Source organism: Chanodichthys erythropterus, chromosome 1, assembly GCF_024489055.1.
Source record: "Chanodichthys erythropterus isolate Z2021 chromosome 1, ASM2448905v1, whole genome shotgun sequence".
In the NCBI taxonomy this organism is placed as follows: domain Eukaryota; kingdom Metazoa; phylum Chordata; class Actinopteri; order Cypriniformes; family Xenocyprididae; genus Chanodichthys; species Chanodichthys erythropterus.
In genome coordinates this window covers 29,385,287-29,405,938 of record NC_090221.1, presented here as the reverse complement: position 1 = coordinate 29,405,938, position 20,652 = coordinate 29,385,287, and the positions used below count along the sequence as shown (strand labels likewise).

The 20,652-nt window shown below is 36.6% G+C and overlaps 1 protein-coding gene across 3 annotated transcripts; it reads right to left on the bottom strand.

Annotated features, from left to right (window-relative positions):
- Positions 1–1,323: 1,323 nt before the first annotated feature.
- On the bottom strand, positions 1,324–19,235 carry ankrd13d (ankyrin repeat domain 13 family, member D). Of its 3 annotated transcripts, none has more exons than XM_067382875.1 (16): positions 19,174–19,235; positions 18,041–18,176; positions 15,524–15,648; positions 15,122–15,167; positions 14,798–14,941; positions 13,028–13,217; positions 12,880–12,946; positions 11,218–11,299; positions 11,018–11,097; positions 9,197–9,327; positions 8,947–9,104; positions 7,891–8,004; positions 7,644–7,816; positions 5,558–5,637; positions 5,236–5,460; positions 1,324–1,810 (listed from the first exon to the last, which is right to left on the bottom strand). In XM_067382875.1, the coding sequence occupies exons 2-16, from the start codon at positions 18,168–18,170 to the stop codon at positions 1,747–1,749; spliced, it is 1,809 nt and encodes a 602-aa protein (XP_067238976.1). In that variant the 5' UTR covers positions 18,171–18,176; positions 19,174–19,235; the 3' UTR covers positions 1,324–1,746. The 3 variants fall into 3 exon arrangements, with proteins under 3 accessions (XP_067238976.1, XP_067238975.1, XP_067238977.1); XM_067382874.1 differs by lacking the exon at positions 19,174–19,235 and adding an exon at positions 18,273–19,102 and having other exon boundaries at positions 11,018–11,079; XM_067382876.1 differs by lacking the exon at positions 19,174–19,235 and having other exon boundaries at positions 15,524–15,640; positions 18,041–18,137.
- Between the last annotated feature and the right edge of the window lie 1,417 nt (positions 19,236–20,652).

The window sequence follows — 20,652 nt, the reverse complement described above, 5'->3', positions numbered from 1 at the left end:
AATGATGGCTACGCCCCTAGAAACAAGTCAGAATTGGGAAATGTAAACTCACAATTGTGAATTTATAACTTGGAATTCTGAGGAAAAAGGTCAGAATTGTAAGATGTAAACTCATAATGCTAAATTCCAAAACTTTTTCTCTCACAATTGCTGAAGTTTATCTCACAATTGCAAGTCTCTTTTTTTCTTGTAATTCTTAAAGTCAGAATTCCAAGATATAAACTCACAATTGTGAGGGGGAAAATTCATAACTGTGAGACTGTGTTTTTTCTGTGGCAGAGACAAGCTTCCATAATATGGAGATAGATAGAGACACATGAGGGAAAGAGGGGTAAGACGTGTCAGTAAGCCGTCTCATCCCCTAAATTTGCATTATTTGACACATGACCATATAGTTAGAAAGGGCCCTCTTATACAGCTGGCTGTAAAATTATTTTTTAAGCAGTTCATATACCATTTATGCTGGTAAATTGTATATTACAAAAAATGTATATTAATTTAGCCATGAATTATTAAATGAAGCATTTCCCCACAATGGTAGCAGTGGGGTATATATTATCAATGTTTTATCAGATGGTTTAAGGTAAGATCTATCAGTGACTAAGCTATTAGTAAGCATTGCATCAAGCAAGAAATACTACTACAAATGTTAAATAAATTACATAATTAAGGACAATCAACAGTCATATACTTCGTATGATCTAGATTCTAGAGGCTTATGTTGAGCAAACTGGGATGTCTCTCATGGAGGTATTTATCAGACAATTCTGGCCACATGCTGTGTAAATGTCATAGATAGATAGATAGATAGATAGATAGATAGATAGATAGATAGATAGATAGATAGATAGATAGATAGATAGATAGATAGATAGATAGATAGATAGATAGATAGATAGATAGATAGATAGATAGATAGATAGATAGATAGATAGATAGATAGATAGATAGATAGATAGATAGATTGATTGATTGATTGATTGATTGATTTGCTGAACTTGATTGAGAACCACTGACTGAGAGGAGAACTACCTGCAGATGTAATGGATGATTCAGTTGTCTTATATAACACAATGACAGCAGTATACAAGAATAATAATAGAAACACTGGAACTCTGGAGCACCTAAATCACACTTACTGTGCAGATGCAGATCTGTGTGGGCAGCAATTTTTTCAACCCCTTTTACACCACTGATACTAATGTATTTTAGGTGTTTCAGTCAGTTTCTTTGTCTGCTGTCTATACATCTTTCATTGTCACTTCCCCATGCACACAAAAACGTCATAACAGAGATCATTGTTGTGAAAGTGTTTGAGCAACATTTAATACTTATACTTTCATGTTATTATCATCCACCATACGTAAACTCATTATTGTATGCAATAGTATTTTTAGTACTTTACCTTTATGCATTATCATAGTCATCAATATTCATAATTTATATTCACATTTTCATCTGTATCATTATACAATGAAGTTGAAGTTGACCTTTTATCACTCAAAAGACAGTGGAACTGAGAGGATATCATTCACATTTTCATGCCGTGTTCTTTGTTTTATTATATCTTATAAATTGTTTCAGTCTTGGCACACACACTCTCTCCATTTCCTCTCGCTCTCCCATCTTTATTATTTTGGAAAAGAAATAAAGAGTGATGAATCTATAAGAAGAATAATTTAACATTGCAGAAAAAAACACAACCAATAAATTACTCCTTTAAACCCACATCTAGCATTGCTACAGTTACTTCTCTGTGAGAGACAGCTGTAGTATCCTCTCCAGCTCTTCCTCCTCTTCCCTCCTCTTCCTTAAGGGAACAAAAAGAGGAATGTTATTGGCTGATACAAATGAGGGGAAATAAATAAACTGTTCCACATTTTTTTTATATTAATTTGAATAGTTACGTTTTTTCTCTATTGAACTCATGAGATGACGTGGTATGTGGAAAATCGCTCGCATTAAGTTGCCACAGTGAAAATATGAAGAACAAAACAACAATAGGTGTTAATGTTTTTGTAGTACAGATTCTCAGAGACTGATATATTGTATATTATGCTGCATGTGAAAAGGGAAAAATAGCCAGATGATTCTAATGTTATAGGGACAACAATGTGTAGTAAATGTTCTTGTTGTATATAGTGCAAAATAAATAAATAAATAAAATGAAAGAAAATTTTCTCTAGGGTAAAAAAGTGTAGTAAAAAATTGTCTTCGATGAAGAATGTGTAGTAAATGTGCTTGTCATGTTGTTTGTTTTGTTGTTATATACAACAAAAAATAAAATGAATTTTCTTTGATGAAAAATGTGTAGTAAATGTGCTTGTCATCTTGTATATAGTGCAACAAAACAAAACAAAAAATAAAACAGTTCTCTTTTAGATAAAAAAGTGTAGTAAATGTGCTTGTCATGTTGTTGTTTGTTTTGTTGTGTTATATACAACAAAAAATAAAATGAAACAATTTTCTTTGATGAAAAATATGTGGTAAATGTGCTTGTCATCTTGTATATAGTTCAACAAAACAAAAAATAAAACAGTTTTCTTTTAGATAAAAATGTGTAGTAAATGTGTTTGTCATGTTATGTTTTTTGTTTTGTTGCACTATATACAACAAAAAATAAATTGAAACAACTTTCTTTGATGAAAAATGTGTAATAAATGTTATGTAATCTATAGCACAAAACAAAAAAAACTAAAAATGTTGTCTTAGATGAAAAAGTGTAGTAAATGTGCTTGTCATGTTGTATATAGTGCAACAAAACAAAAAAACAAACAAAGTTTTCTCAGATAAAAAAAGTGTAGTAAATGTTTGTCATGTTTTTTGTTTTGTTGCGCTATATACAACAAAAAATAAAATGAAACAAAATTTTCTTAGATGAAAAATGTGCAATAAATGTTCTTGTCAGGTAATCTATAGCACAAGACAAAAAACTAAACAAAAAAGCAAAAAGTTTTCTCCAATAAAAATTTTTAGTAAATGTGTTTGTCATATTATGTTTTTAGTTTTTTTTGCGCTATATACAACAAAAAATAAAATGAAAAAAAAATTATCTTGAAAATTGTGTAGATGAAAAATGTGTAGTAAATGTGCTTGTCATGTAATCTATAGCACAACAAAACTAAAAATAAAACAAAACCAAATTTTCTCTTATGCCAAGTTTACACTACAGGATTTTAAGCCCGATTTGCAAGTTAACGAGCTCGCTGACAGGTCGGGCAGTGATCAGGGGAAAATCAGCGGGTGATCAGCGCTCGGCAATCTTTATGTGTGAACTACTCAACAACGCATCAAAAAGGCTTGCTGACACGTCGCCGACACCTCACTGACGCCAGACAAATATCTAGCATGCTAAATATCTGGAGCTGTAGGCCAACTCGATATCCTGTGGTGTCAAGTGTCGCAATGCAACAGACAATGAAATATACACCGATGCCTATGGAACCAGCAATAATAATCCATTAAAATAGCCGATAATTTGCCGAAGTTTATTCATATCAGATACACATTGTGTAAGTAACTCTAAAGCTCACTCTATTCTTCTCCCAGTTCACTGGACTGACAGGACTCTCTGAACTAAAGCGCAAACAAACAAGGTGGCGCCCATCTCGCATTATAGATTAAGACTAAGATCATGATGTAGGTTTTTAAATGACGAAACGTGCTTGCAAATATATGAGAATCAGAATATCAGATAGTTGATGACATGGTGAGAAAAGCGTTACATCCATCATACAGTGTGGCCGCGGTGTGTCACGTGACAATCATGACATGTCGTCATGGAAACAATAAAGGAAACGTTCTAATGGCGGCCTTAAAGGGATACTCCACCGTTTTTTCATATTAAACTATGTTATTCCCTTAACTAAGACGAGTTGATACATACCTCTCTCGTCTCAGTGCGTGCACTAAATCGCTCTGTCTTGCGGCGAAACTTTGTTAGCACTTAGCTTAGCCCAGTTCATTCAAAAGGGGCCAAGCAGAGAAGCTACCAAACACCTCCAACTCGACCTAGGACGGTGACACAAAACAAAACGTTGCGCTTTTCTAAGAGGTAAAATGAATAACTATATTGTATGAAGCGGAATACCATAGCAAGTGCTCGGGAGCACTTTGACTTGGCGCAGTAATATCTTCACTCGTGAAAAGTCCTCTCACCGGCCCCCGCTCCCTCTCCTCCTCCCTCTCATTTCCGTCAATAGAACCAACGTGACATTTACAGGAGAGGGAGCGGAGTGAAGATATTACTGCGCCAAGTCAAAGTGCTCCCGAGCACTTGCTATGGTATTCCGCCATACAATATAGTTATCCATTTTACACGCTTAGAAAAGCGCAACGTTTTGTTTTGTGTCACCGTCCTAGGTCGAGTTACACTACTCGAGTAACTGTATTTAAATAGGGAAAACGTGGAGGTGTTTGGTAGCTTCTCTGCTTGGCCCCTATTGAATGAACTGGGCTAAGCTAAGTGCTAACAAAGTTTCGCCGCAAGACAGAGCGATTTAGTGCACGCACTGAGACGAGAGAGGTATGTATCAACTCGTCTCAGTTAAGGGAATAACATAGTTTAATATGAAAAAACGGTGGAGTATCCCTTTAACTCTGGGAGGTCCGCCAGAATATTTTAAACTTATGTGTGAAAGGGTTCATTTAATTTTAATTAAATTTAAAACAAAATTTAATCTAATTTCTTCCTAATGTCCATTTTCAAATAAAGTCGTTGGGTGACAGAGTTGTTGTCAGCTTGTGTAGTGTGTATCATTTACATAGTGTCACGTAGTGTGAACACCACAACCTCTTCAAGACTCCACAGCAAGTCATGTAGTCTGAACAGCACAACGATCTGTCGACGTTTAAAGTCCCGTAGTGTAAACTTGGCATAAGATGAAAAATGTGTAATAAATGTGCTTGTCATAACATATACCCCACCAAAACAAAAAACTAAAAAAATTTAAATTTTCTCTTAAACGAAAAATGTGTAGTAAATGTGCAACATTGATGTATATTGCGCGACAAAACAAAAAAAACTAAACAAAAAATAAAATAACACAAAATTGTCTCTTGAATGGAAAATGTTTAGTAAATATTCTTGCCATGATATATATAGCGTACCAAAACAAAACATTATTTAAAAACTAGGCTTTGTGTCAGGGGTCTATGATGCCTTGAAGTCACTAGGTTTGGGAACAGAACTTATGTCTATGGATTCTGTCATTCCTGCTCCTTCATCATTCGTACCTATCTAACTCCTCTTGTTCTCTGCATGAAAGCTCCATCGCGATGCGTAGCTGTTCATCAAAACTGGTAGCAACAGCAAACGCTCCCGGTACCCGAGGCTCGGCCAGTGAGCTGTAACACGGAGGTGAGTTGAGGGTGGGATCAGATGGGGATAACGGCAGTCCAGGATCTGACTCTCCACTCTCCCCTCCAGCCAGTGACAAAGACAGAGATTCCTGAATCGCCCTATCAGAGACAGAGCCACATTTCAAAGCAGCTGAACAACTGATATCCACGTCCTCACACTCAATCTACACACTATTGTTGATCCACACACACACACCTCTCAAGCTGAGAGTCCTCCTCATAAAGCGGAGGCTGAGAAACTGGACGAGTGTTAGTGAGAGCCTCCCATATGGTCACCTACAGAAACACATAGGAAAAGAAAGAGAAATGAGGGAGTGGGTGGAAAGCAGTGGAGGAAAAGATGAAAAGCTTATGTCAGCTAATTGTTTAGACTAATCATGATTAATATTATGGCTTAATTGTGCAAAGCGTTGATTTCAGCATCTATTTAGATCTGTTCCTTATGCATTAATAACATGTTTTTTGCAGCATTGAGCACAAACATGTCAGTTGAGCACATCAATGGTTTTGAAAATTAAATGAATAACAACAAACATCGTTAAGTATTTTAATGTTAATTTTTAATTTTAACGTGAATCAAAATTAATAATATTTGATTACAATGTCGCTCTATAATTAAGAATACTATCATTTGTTATGATGGCTGGTTTATGGTAACAAATTGTGGTAAAAAAAAAAAGTAAAAGAAAAAAACATCCAGATAATTCCAATGTAATAGGGAAAAACATTTAAAATAAAATGTCACACCTATGTTAATAAAAAAAAATAACTTTTTTTTCTTGGATGATAAATGTACTTACCATGCTTTTTTATAGTGCAAAAAAAAATCTCTTGACTGAAAAATGTGTAGTAAATGTGCTTGTTACGCTGTATAAAGTGCAACAAAAAAGACAAAAACAAAAAACAAAGCTAAAATAAAATGTCTGGATTCTGCAATTTGCCGTATACACCGATCAGGCATAACATAATGACCACTGACAGGTGATGTGAATAACACTGATTATCTCTTCATCTTATCTCTACCTGTTAGTAGGTGGGATATATTAGGCAGCAAGTGAACATTTTGTTCTCAAAGTTGATGTGTTAGAAGCAGGAAAAATGGGCAAGCATAAGGATTTGAGCGAGTTTGACAAGGGCCAAACTGTTATGGCTAGACGACTGGGACAGATCATCTCCAAAACTGCAGCTCTTGTGGGGTGTTCCCGGTCTGCAGTGGTCAGTATCTATCAAAAGTGGTCCAAGGAAGTAACAGTGGTGAACCGGTGACAGGATCATGGGCGGCTAAGGTTCATTGATGCAAGTGGGGAGAGAAAGCTGGCCCGTGTGGTCCAATCCAACAGACAAGCTACTGTTGCTCAAATTGCTCAAGAAGTTAATGCTGGTTCTGATAGAAAGGTGTCAGAATACACAGTGCATCACAGTTTGTTGCGTATGGGGCTGCATAGCCGCAGACCAGCCAGGGTGCCCATGCTGACCCCTGTCCACCCCCGAAAGCACCAACAGTGGGCACGTGAGCATCAGAACTGGACCACAGAGCAATGGAAGAAGGTGGCCTGGTCTGATGAACCACATTTTCTTTTACATCACGTGGATGGCCAGATGCATGTGCATCGCTTACCTGGGAACACATGGCACCAGGACGCACTATGGGAAGAAGGCAAGCCAGCGAAGGCAGTGTGATGCTTTGTGCAATGTTCTGCTGGAAACCTTGGGTCCTGCCATCCATGTGGATGTTACTTTGACACGTACCACCTAACTAAGCATTATTGCAGACCATGTACACCCTTTCATGGAAACAATGTTCCCTGGTGGCTGTGGCCTCTTTCAGCAGGATAATGCGCCCTGCCACAAAGCAAAAATGGTTCAGGAATGGTTTGAGGAGCACAACAACGAGTTTGAGGTGTTGACTTGGCCTCCAAATTCCCCAGATCTCAATCCAATCGAGCATCTGTGGGATGTGCTGAACAAACAAGTCCGATCCATGGAGGCCCCGACTTGCAACTTACAGGACTTAAATGATCTGCTGCTAACATCTTGGTGCAGATACCACAGCACACCTTCAGGGGTATAGTGCAGTCCATGCCTCGACAAGTCAGTTTTGGCAGCAAAATGGAGACCAGCACAATATTAGGAAGGTGCTCATAATGTTATGCCTGATCGGTGTATATTACAATAATGTAATAATTGCAAAGCCGTATCAATTTAAGAGCAACTTTACAGAAATGAACCTGAATCTGACTTTCTATTCACCCAAAAATAACATCTATTGGATATTTATATACCTGGTCACTTTCTGTTCCCGCATCCAGCAGGCTCTGCTGTATGGCGAACTGGAGTAAATTATCATCTTCATCTCTCATCGGTTCACTGCGGCCTGGTCCAAGCGTGGTGTAATCTGGGGGAGGCTCAAACACAGACGGGTCTATTTCACACTGCAGTGGAGGAGGTGTCTGACCTGAAAGCAGTGAGGTGAGGGTGAATAACCAGCACAGTTACAGCCAGAGGAACTTGAACAGAAGAGATGCATACCAGCCTCTGTGGCTTCTTGTGGAGATAGTACAGTAACAGAACTGACCGGCTCATCACAGCCACAAAGATTGCTGAATGTCACTCGAGCATTCAACACGTGGAAGAGAGGAATTTCTAAGAGTAAGGACATGATTAAAGTCAATTTAAAGTGCCCTGTTATGCTATTTTACAGGTTTCTAATGTTCTTTTGGAGGTCTTTTACAATAGGCTTACATGCATCCAAGGTCAAACACTTACATTTTCTCATAATATACACTGTACTTTTCTTACAGTGTCTGAAACGGATTCAATCACTCTAAACCCTTTTATTCAGTCTGTTTTGATTGGCCGACTCTGCTCTGATTGGTCAGATGGCCTAGTCTGTTGTGACTGGTCGGCTGCTTACAGTGTGTGTCGGAAACTAAACGCTCATTACCATATCTGAATTTCAGTTTTGGATCTTCCTCAGCGCTTGATACACTGATACGAGTAGTAATGATGGCATTGGTTTTACCATGTTAAATTATACTTTGGAAGTACATGCAAAGTGGATTTGCTTTTGCAATGCAGAAAATAGCGTTTTCTCAACATCTCGACAAGACAAACCAAACTCTTCCAAGCCTCAGATACAGCTACAGAGTTTGAGGGTCAATGAATACCATAGTTTGGTATTATGCAAATAAATAATTCGAAAAGAAAGTAAGAATGGAATTGCTGATGACTTGTTTCAGGCAGTTCAGAATTTATTCTTTCTTTTGGGAGACAATAACTCCATTTATCTGCACTTTGATCTTTGAAACTTTCAGACCTTTTACATGCATAAACAGCTGTATTACAGACTACATGAAAGGTAATACCTGAAAAAGCATAATAGGGGCACTTTAAATTTGTATTGGCAACAATTTTTGGTGTATTTCTGAGTAAAACAAGATATTTTTGAGAAAATATTTTAAATAAGACATCAAAGACAAAGTTAATGTGCACAGATGAAAAGTTAATAACAGAAAGACAAAGAACATGTATTAAGAAATCAAATTATAACATGGACAATCAACTGGATGTGTCTCTTCTTCTCACCTATCTTTACAGGAAAGCCAGGTGGTAGGCGTAGGGTGATGAAATCACGCAACTTGGCAAAGTGGGCGTTAGATATGGCCATGAGGTCAATGATGGGTGTCACCTGCTCAGCCAGTGAGAGAGGATGAACTTCACTCAACCAGAGAGTGGCTTTAAACCTGAGAGAGACAGACAAAGTTACAACATATTCTTAATTCCCGTACAAACACTGTTCAATCATGGCACTTTGGAGTTGCCATAGAGACAGTACCTCTGCACTTTGCTGGTAAGCTCAATGGGCCGCCCAATATCTCTGCCATTCAGATTAAACTCTGCATCGAAGTACTCCTCCGCTGTGATAGCTGTTGGATTATGGGGACTAGCGCACTGAGAAACCTGACTCTACAATATACAAATGAATCAGTTTCGTCTCATATCAAAACAGTTACCAACATACTCTGTAAATAAGATATAGACATTAGTGTTCACAAGTTTGAGGGCGGTACAATTTTTTTGATAAACAAGGCTGCAATTATTTGATCAAAAATACAGTAAAAACAGCAATAGTATGAAATATTATTACAATTTAAAAATAACCGTTTTCTGTTAATATATTTAAAAATGCAATTTCTGTGATGGTAAAGTGTCACATGATCCTTCATAAATCATTCTAATCTGATGATTTGCTGCTCATGAAACTTTTCTTATTATTATCAATGTTGGAAACAGTTGTGCTGAATTTTTTGCAGTATTCTTTGATGAATATAAAGTTTAAAAGAACAGCAATTATTTGAAATAGAAATCTTTTGTAACATTATAAATGTCTTTACTGTAACTTTTGATCAGTGTATGCATCCTTACTAAAAAAAAGTATTAATTTCTTTAAAAAAACTGTACTAACCCCAAACATTGGAATGTTATTATTATTATTATCATCATTTAATAAGCATGTAACTATTAAATCATTTTTATTTAAATTATTTTGTTAATTTACTTGCTAAATATATTATTAATTTATATTTTTAAAATATATATATACAGTACAGTCCAAAAGTTTGGAACCACTAAGATTTTTAATGTTTTTAAAAGAAGTTTCATCTGCTCACCAAGGCTTCATTTATTTAATTAAAAATACAGAAAAAACAGTAATATTGTGAAATATTATTACAATTTAAAATAACTGTTTTCTATTTGAATATATTTCACAAAGTAATTTATTCCTGTGATGCAAAGCTGAATTTTCAACATCATTACTCCAGTCTTCAGTGTCACATGATCCTTCAGAAATCATTCTAATATGCTGATCTGCTGCTCAAGAAACATTTAATGTGTACAATTGTACAAAATATTTGTGTACAATATTTTTTTTCAGGATTATTTGATGAATAGAAAGTTCAAAAGAACAGTGTTTATCTGAAATCTAATCTTTTGTAACATTCTAAATGTCTTTACTGCCACTTTTGATTGATTTAATGCATTCTTGCTGAATAAAAGTATTCATTTCTTTAATTTCTTTTCAAAAAAATAAAAATAAAAATTCTTACTGACCCAAAACTTTTGAACGGTAGTGTATAATGCTACAGAAGCTTTGTATTTCAGATAAATGCTGTTCTTTTGAACTTTCTATTCATCAAGGAATCCTGAAAAAAAAGTACACAACTGTTTTCAACATTGAAAATAATCATAAATGTTTATTGAGCAGCAAATCAGCATATTAGAATGATTTCTGAAGGATCATGTGACACTGAAGACTGGAGTAATGATGCTGAAAATTCAGCTTTGCATCACAGGAATAAATTACTTTGTGAAATATATTCAAATAGAATACAGTTATTTTAAATTGTAATAATATTTCACAATATTACTGTTTTTTACTGTATTTTTAATTAAAAAAATGTAGCCTTGGTGAGCAGACGAAACTTCTTTTAAAAACATTAAAAATCTTAGTGGTTCCAAGCTTTTGGACTGTACTGTATATATATATATATATATAATTTTTTTTTTTCCTTATAATGCTACAATAAAAACTAAATATATTTAAAATAGAAATAAAAAATAAAATGATATACAAGAGACCACTGATCACACTCACCCCAGTACTAGAGATATGCTGCTCAGCAATACCAAGGAATGACTGTAGAGGAGTTCTAGATCCTGAAAGCACAGAGGAGGCTGAAGTGTGTAGAAGGTGGCCGTACAAAAGGAAAATACATTTCAAAAATAGTTTTAGACTGTATATTTATTAATTCAATTGATTGTCAGCACCATTTCAGTCTGTATAGGTTTATGTACCTTTACTCCTAGACTTGTCCTGATCAGAAAGGTGTTCAGTCCGAGAACGTGTCACTAACTCCACATTAATGGCACTGTAAACCTACAATTATGTAATTATAAAAGCAGTTAGGAAGCTTCATTTAGTCCCAGTGTTTTCAACAGAACTCAGTTAAAGGTACAGTAAGCAATTTCAGAGAAACGCTTGTTGAAAATTTAATTCAACACCTAAACAAACAATTTTGGTAATATTTGCTAGATGTCTGTGTGCGCGCTGAAAAAATATGGTGTTTGTATATAGTCCAGGCTGTGTAGACAGGAGAAAAAAAACAAAGTGGAATGGACCGATCCACTGACCACCGAAACACTTGTGCTCAATCAGCAGTAGGGGGCGTGTCCACTTATGGTGAGGGAGGAGAGAAAGTGAGCAAGAGGGAGATCTGAAGAAAGACTGTAGAAACAGAGATGGCTGAGATATTACCAAAGAGGAAAAAGTCAGAGGAATATAATTGGAAGATGAAGAGTTACGATCAGGCAAGAGCTTTAGGACCAGCGTTAAAGGGATAGTTCACCCAAAAATGAAACTTTTCCCATGATTTACTCACTCTCAAGCCATCCTAGGTGTCTATGACTATCTTCTTTCAGGCGAACACAGTCTGAGATATATTTAAAAATATCCTAATAAAGGTCTTCTGAAGCAAAGCGATGGGTTTTTGTAAGAAAAATATCCATATTTAAAACATTTAAAATGAAATACTTTATAATAAACTTTATAAACTGTAGGAGTATCGTGAGCTTAGATGCGTCTCGCTGTTCAAACAAATAGGGATGTGCAACAAAATCAAGCTCCTCTTCTCTTATATCGAAATCCTCCAACATTTCTCTTTAAAATTTCTCATTTTAGACTTCTAATTCGTGACCAGTGTTTTGTTTTGCTCTATCCTCTGCGTTTCCGCGTTCATCATTGCATCATGCATTGGGTCAGGGGTTACTCTTCCGACACAAATCGATGTGTACAGCCGTCTGCCGGAAGCTAGTTATTATAGTTAATGAAGTTTTAAATATGGATATTTTTCTTACAAAAACCCAGTGCTTCACTTCAGAAGGCCAGAAGGCAGATTATTTTTATCATGCATGGATGCATTTTTTTTCAGCTTCAAAATCACGCCCCCCATTCACTACCATTATCAAGCTTGAAAGAGCCAGGATATATTTTAATATAACTCCGATTGTGTTTGTCTGTAAGAAGATAGTCATATACACCTAGGATGGCTTGAGGGGGAGTAAATCATGGGATAATTTTCATTTGGGTGAACTATGCCTTTAATATTAGAAAAGTTATGCAGCACTGGAGAGACGTTAGAGAGCGGGAAGGCCTGAAAACAGATGCAGAAGTTGCTATGTCTCTGCTTGATACATCAGTAACACTGGATTTTGCTATGTTTCACAGAACTAAGTTACGCTGTTGCTGTTACTGCAGGCGATTCATTCATACATGCTTAAGCTGAATGATGCACCAGCTGTTAGTGGTTGCCTGTGCCACATTAGCATGTTTGTTATTTCAGGGGTGGAGCAATGAAGGGAGGGGTGTGTCTTTGTTTGGGTGTAGATTTCAAATATCAACAGTGTTTCTCAGAAATTGCTTACTGAATTGCTTACTCATTAAAGTGAAATTAGACCCACCTTTGCTTCATATCCACTCACAACTTCACTCTTCTCTGAGCGCCATCCCCAAATCCCAGACTTATTTCTACAGTCAGGGCAGAACAGAGAATTAAGGTGTGTTCCTTACAGACTCAAGAGTAATTCATATCTGTGGGAAATGCTCTACCTCTCAAAGGCAATGTTGCGTGTGTTGAGATGAGTGGACACTATAGGAGAGGTGAGTCTCTGGGCCGTGTTCTCCTGTGAGGGCAGCATGGCGGCGAGCAGCGAGGGGGTGTCGCGTGGAGACAGAGACAGTGGTTCTGTATACACCACCTGCTTCTCGTGGTCCACCTCCATCACCATTGCCCCACTCTCTGCAAAAAACACAAGCCACTTCAAACCCCTGAACTCGGCATATGCACCCTGCTTGAGTGTGGGTTGAAGAAAACCTGTTAAGCTGTGTTATATTTTCAACTTTCTTTGTGTGTAATATTGCTGTTTGAGCATGGAAAATGTCTGTAAAGATACAAAGCACAAAGTCTACTTTAAAGGAGTTAATCTCTGTATCAGTAAGCACTGTTTTTGAACTTTGAACAGACACATTCAGGGGACACCTTAGACTTATGTTATATTTAAAAAAAAAAAAAAAACCTTCGATGGCACCTTTAAAATGTAGGCTAAGTGTCACTAATTAAACAAGTATTATTTTCTCATTTCTTATTTATTTATCTTCAAAGATTTATTTTTGGTGTTTTTGCCTTTTTATTATGATAGGCCTGAGTAGACAGGAAGCAAAGTGGAAAAGAGAAGGGGGACGGGATCGGGAAAGGTCCACTAGCCAGAATTCAAACTCGCGTTACCCGAGCTGCCGCAATGCTATCGGACATTCAACTTGACTGCAATGTTTTATTCTCCATCATTCAATACATTTTGCCTGTACATAAATTAACCTTTATGTTATGTCATCGCAGATTAAAATCTTTAAATCAAAATATTTATTGCATTTATGAAGAAAAGGCTCAGCACCCAAAGCTCTATCGCCTGTTTCCTCAATGGTGTTTCAGTGTCTTTGGGTGGATTGCTGAAGTTAGTTGTCGGTGTTGAGCCGAATTTCGACCCCCTGCCAAATTATTACCCCCTTTGTTGAAGTCGCTACTTGAATGCCTAATATTAGCCCCACCCATAATCCTAACCCCTCCCCAAACCTACTCCTAAACCTACCAATACTAGGGGGCAACACCGGCAACAGCCATTTTAGGATTGTTTTTGATTTGGTCTTAGTGTCTTAGGAGTCCTCTTGAATACTCCGAACGTTTCACAGATTTAGGAGCTAGTTTTAGTACTAAAATACTTTGTGAAATACTCTTAAGCCCGGGAAACGCTACACGATTTTTGGCTGTCCCAGACGAAAGATTGCCATTGTAAAACAATCGTGGCGATTTCTGTGATTTCATGGCTCTTGATCGGTGGTCCTATGTCATGTAGTGAAAGAGGTTCAAAGACGTCTGTTTTCCCGGTCTTGAGACCAAAGATAGCCTACGATAATTTGCTGACAGAAATTCAGCACGATCATCGCACAGTGTGTTTGCTGCTACGACCTATGTCTACTGACCAGCCAATAAAAATGCAACATGAAATCAACGCAACACAGAGCTAAAATTTATTTAAATTAATTTTTCCTTCTTCTTTCGCCACGTTTTATTCTTCTAAAGAAACTTGCATCGTAGCCTACAAAGATGTCATCATTGTACAGTCTACATGCTTGTTGTACCCAAGTTTAATAGATCCATGTCGCACAATGTGATTTCTAATTATCTTATGGATAATGATTTCTAATGACCTTCTGATGATCTTATATGATATATATATATTTACGCATGAAAATCTATTCTAGTAAACCCCAAAAATAAAATCAAGACTTATATATGATAACATGTCCTCTTTAAAGACTCACCTCCACCTTTAAAGATGTAGCTGCGTCGGCCCTTAAGCCAGGTCATGTGCTCAAAGCCCAATAAAGTGGTGTCGACCCGCAAACATGAACCGCTTTTCCATACACGATACACGTCGCTTGGACAAACTTTCGACACTAGAGGAACTGAACAATTGAAACAGAATGACAACTGACTGTCAGAAGCAATTGATCACAGGAGCTGTCCACGTCTGTGGTGCTGAAATGGTTAAAGTTGCAATCTAGGTTGTCAAGGGAGGGACAGAAGTGATCTACAGTGAAAGCGAAGGAGTTTTGGGGTCTTTCAGGACATTCAGAATAACTTACCCCAGCTAGTAAATTCCCATTTCATCTCCACATAGAAATCGCGTGCCTGCAGAGAAAGACAACATGCTGGAATGCTTTCTGAGAGAGGATTCAAAACAATATTGCACCTGCATCAATTTTTGCAACGATGCAAGCAATCATTTGTTACATAGTATATTTTGCATTACGTGGGTTGTACTTTATTTATGCGGATGAAGTTGGATATAATATACATGTATATCCAACTTTATATAGAGAGATCCAATCCTGCAGCTGCAGTTTGCGATAAAGAATGGATTTAATTATAGTAGTTGTATAGTTGTTATTAATTATTAATTTGAGTTGTTATTTTGTTGATACTGAGAATTATGATCTACCCAGTGAATGGACATCAGTCAGGGTGTATGTGTGCACGTGCATCACCTGTCTGAGTTTGCTCAGTAGCTCAGGAATACCAGCCAGTCTCTCTGTGGCTCTTCTGAAGTCTCTGTACTGAAGGACCAGCTGCACCAGCTCAGGGTCTCCAGTGCTCACTGCTTCCTGCAAAACTGCACACATAATTCAACACTGCCATCACCACTGGCCTGCACCCATGAGATATACTAAAGATGTAAATGTTGGGAAAGCTAGGAAAAGCAAAGAGAAAATGAACCACTAAATTATTTAGATTGATACCCTTAATTATTAATATTGAATATCTTTTGTTTTTTCTGAGGAATAAAAACAAAGATATTCTCCAGAATGCCATGACAGCTCTTTTTCATATAATGGAAGTGAATAGGGAATTTCGACTGATGTTTATTTTATCATTATAGGCAGCTGCACAGACCCAAAAGAAGTGCTTTTCTACAATTCTTTCATTTAAATAAAAAACAACAATAATAATAGTAACAATATTGTTTATAATATTTACAATTTATAAAAAATGCCTAAAGGGTTATTTTAGCCAAAAATGAAAATAATGTCATTAATTACTCACCCTCATGTCGTTCTACACTCGTAAGACCTTCGTTCATCTTCAGAACACAAATTAAGATATTGTTGATGAAATCCGATGGCTCAGTGAGGCCTCCATAGACAGCAATGACATTCAAACTCATAAGGTCCATAAAGGTACTAAAAACGTATTTGAAACAGTTCATGTGAGTTCAGTGGGTCTATCTTAATATTATAAAGCGACGAGAATACTTTTTGTGCGCCAAAAAAACAAAAATAAAGACTTTTCAACAATATCCATATGGGCCGATTTCAAAACACTGCTTCAGAGCTTTACGAATCAAATCAGTGAATCGGAGTGCCAAAGTCATGTGATTTCAGCAGTTTAGCAGTTTGATAGGAGATCCGAATCACTAATTCAAAACAAAAGATTCATAAAGCTGAGAAGCTTCATGAAGCAGTGTTTTGAAATCGGCCCATATAAATATTGTTGAAAAGTCGTTATTTTGTTTTTTTTCGGCGCACAAAAAATATTCTTGTTGCTTTATAATATTAATATTGAACCACTGAACTCACATGAACTGTTTCAAGTATGTTTTTAGTACCTTTATGGACCTTGAGAGTTTGAATGTCATTGCTGTCTATGGAGGCCTCACTGAGCCATCGGATTTCATCAATAATATCTTAATTTGTGTTCAGAAGATGAACAAAGGTCTTACAGGTGTAGAACGACATGAGGGTGAGTAATAAATGACATTATTTTTATTTTTGGGTGAACTAACCCTTTAAAATGTGTTAAATACAGTTTTAAACATATGTTCTCATGTTTATTAATGGTTATTTTATTATATATTTCATTTTTTTATTTCATTTTCCTTTATTTAACCAGGTTAAAAACTCATTGAGATATTACAATACCAACCACAATACAAAACAACACAATCTGAAATCACAGCAACAATTTACAGAGGGATAAAACAACATTAAAATCATTTATGATGGAAGCATGGACAACTTTATAATATTTTGTTGATTATTTCAAGAAACAGAAGCATTATAATTAAAATCTTTTTTTTTTTCTTTTCTTTCAAGCTCTGTTCAGACCCGAGGAACATTGAGATTTAACAGGCCATTTGAGCAAATATTATAGTGTACATCTTTATTGGATAAACTAGGAGACAAATAAGGAGTTAAACCACTTCTGGGTTTGAATAAAACAGTACACAGCAAAATCCCCAGAGTTAAATCAACTCTGCTCAGATTACATATAGTACCTCTCTATATAGTGTTAAAGTAACACTGAAGCAGAGTTAAAGTTAATGAGATAATTAAGTGATTAAGTTACGATTGAGCATTAGTGATGAACACCTGCTGTTAACAAGCATAATCACTTCCAGCCACAGCCTTAGATGAAATGAATTTAAGATAAAAGACATTAAATCTCTCAAGATCTGATTAAACAACTCCACACACAGCATATTGTCTCATAAACTTTAACTCTGCTTCAGTGTTATTTTAACTCTATGTAGAGATAACTCTGGGGATTTTGCTGTGTACCAATTTAAACTTCTCCGCTTAACTAACCAGAGGTGGTAACTCGGCCTTTTCATAACAAACAATGATGTGTTTGATAACTATAACCAGTTATAAGCACTGTGAAAGACAAGTTTAGCATTAAAGCAGATCTCCATAGTTTTCTCACAGTAAAAAAGAAAAAGCTTATTTAAGTATTATAACGGTATAATAATTAAAACTTATAAGATAACTATAAAATATAATACCGAATAGTTTTTGTTTGTTTCTCATAGTGTGATTTTCGGTGAATCAACGCGGTCAATCTGACCCCCCTCAATAAAAAAGTACCCAGATTTTGAGATTTTTTCTCCATTTATTTTTATTGACGGAAAACTTCTCTTCCATAGGGGAAATTAAAACAGGCTTTGGAAATACATGAGTAAACTGTTCATTTTGGGGTTGAAGTATTTCATGAAATGGTTCATATACCTGTCCATCCCTGTGTGTTGTTGTGTGTGGGATCAGCGTTGTGTCTCAGTAAGACGCGCGTGGACTCCAGGTGCCCGAGACACACTGACAGCTCGAGCGGCGTGCGCCCGCGCGGATCCAGCCGCTCCATGTCATGCTGTAATACACACCATTTAAAGAATAATAAAAGCGGATTAATTGAGGGGAAAGCCCATGATTTAAAATAATAAATAGTTTAATCTACTCCGTGCACCTGCTTTTTCTGAAGCTCTCGGTCCAGTTCTTGGTATTGATTGTTCCACACCAGATAATGTAAAGGAAACGCCTCTTCAGCCATTTCAGTGATGTTGGATTTAAGTTTTCAGTTTTCTCTGTTTTATTTTACGTAGTTAAATTTTATTTTTTGGTCGCCGAATAGGCTTTTAGAAAAATGTTTGTCGGGCAGCGGCCACCTTTGCATCTAAACAAATAGATACACAAGCGTTTATTTACGGACCGTTCATTTCATTTTATAAGATGTGTCGTCTAATCTGCTCTGTGAATTCATTCCCTCAGGACTCCAGATGTCTCATTTACACTCTTTACCGGCCTGATTTGTGTGTTATTTTGCTGTAAATCCCCCCGTTTGCTGAAAATATCCACTGACAGTGAAGCAAACAGCTGCTTAGCTAACGAAGCTAAGTCAAAATATCGGCAAGTCTTTATAAAATATCCTCTTCAAGGATAAAATGATTGCAAATTGGTCGGTAAAAATGAGCGGCGTTCCGTTAAATGAGGTAAAATCGAGAGCATGGGTGAGTTGGAGGTTTATTTGCAGTAAAGCATCCTCGAGTTAGCAGATAGCTTCCCATCATCCTCATCATCAGGCTAGTGCTGGGAGAGCTCGCTGACACATGATGTTCTCACTATCTTCTGATAGAGAAAATTACTTAGTTCCATTATATTCCTGTCGGGCTGTAAAGACCTGGGGGGAAAATGCAGATAAACCAGCGCAGACAGCAAGCGGAGGCCTAATTTCCACCCATGTCCACATGAAAAACGTATCGGATGCAGGCTTGGCTGTGCTGATACCCTCCTCATGCGCCTTCAGCATGGAGGCTGAATGTAACTCATCTGAGATCAGACAGCAGCATGTACAGAATATATAAACTCACCTGAGATCAGACGACATAACATGCTGGATTTTAAACCTCTCTGAAATCAGACTGCATCTTGAACACAATCCAGCCAGCATCATGTAGACAGTAATGTAAGCTTGAGGTGCTGTCTGATCTCTGATTAATTTACCTGAGAGATATTTATCTGAAAACAAATAACATCAGATGGATTTGGCAAATTCATAAACATTCATGAGGTCAGACAGGTCATGTGCTGAATTTATAGACACATCTGAGGTCAGACAGCACCTTGAGCTGAATTTATAAACTCGTCTGAGATCAGACAGTACCTTGAGCTGAATTTATAATCTCATCCTATATTAGACAGTATTGAGCTGAATTTATAAACTCGTTTGAGATCAGACAGCACCTTGAGCTGAATTTATAATCTCGTCCTAGATTAGACAGTACCTTGAGCTGAATTTATAAACTCGTTTGAGATTAGACAGTACCTTGAGCTGAATTTATAATCTCATCCTAGATTAGACAGTACCTTGAGCTGAATTTATAATCTCATCCTAGATTAGACAGTACCTTGAGCTGAATTTATAAACTCGTCTGAGATCAGATAGCACCTTGAGCTGAATTTATAATCTCATCCTAGATTAGACAGTACCTTGAGCTGAATTTATAATCTCATCCTAGATTAGACAGTACCTTGAGCTGAATTTATAAACTCTTTTGAGATCAGACAGTACCTTGAGCTGAATTTATAAACTCTTTTGAGATCAGACAGTACCTTGAGCTGAATTTATAAACTCGTTTGAGATCAGACAGCACCTTGAGCTGAATTTATAAACTCATCCTAGATTAGACAGTACCTTGATCTGAATTTATAAACTCGTCTGAGATCAGACAGCACCTTGAGCTGAATTTATAAACTCGTCTGAGATCAGACAGCACCTTGAGCTGAATTTATAAACTCATCCTAGATTAGACAGTACCTTGAGCTGAATTTATAAACTCATCTGAGATCAGACAGCACCTTGAGCTGAATTTATAAACTCGTTTGAGATCAGACAGCACCTTGAGCTGAATTTATAAACTCATTTGAGATCAGACAGTACCTTGAGCTGAATTTATAAACTCATTTGAGATCAGACAGTACCTTGAGCTGAATTTATAAACTCATCCTAGATTAGACAGTACCTTGAGCTGAATTTATAAACTCGTCTGAGATCAGACAGCACCTTGAGCTGAATTTATAAACTCGTTTGAGATGAGACAGCACCTTGAGCTGAATTTATAAACTCTTTTGAGATCAGACAGCACCTTGAGCTGAATTTATAAACTCTTTTGAGATCAGACAGTACCTTGAGCTGAATTTATAAACTCTTTTGAGATCAGACAGTACCTTGAGCTGAATTTATAAACTCTTTTGAGATCAGACAGTACCTTGAGCTGAATTTATAAACTCGTTTGAGATCAGACAGTACCTTGAGCTGAATTTATAATCTCATCCTAGATTAGACAGTA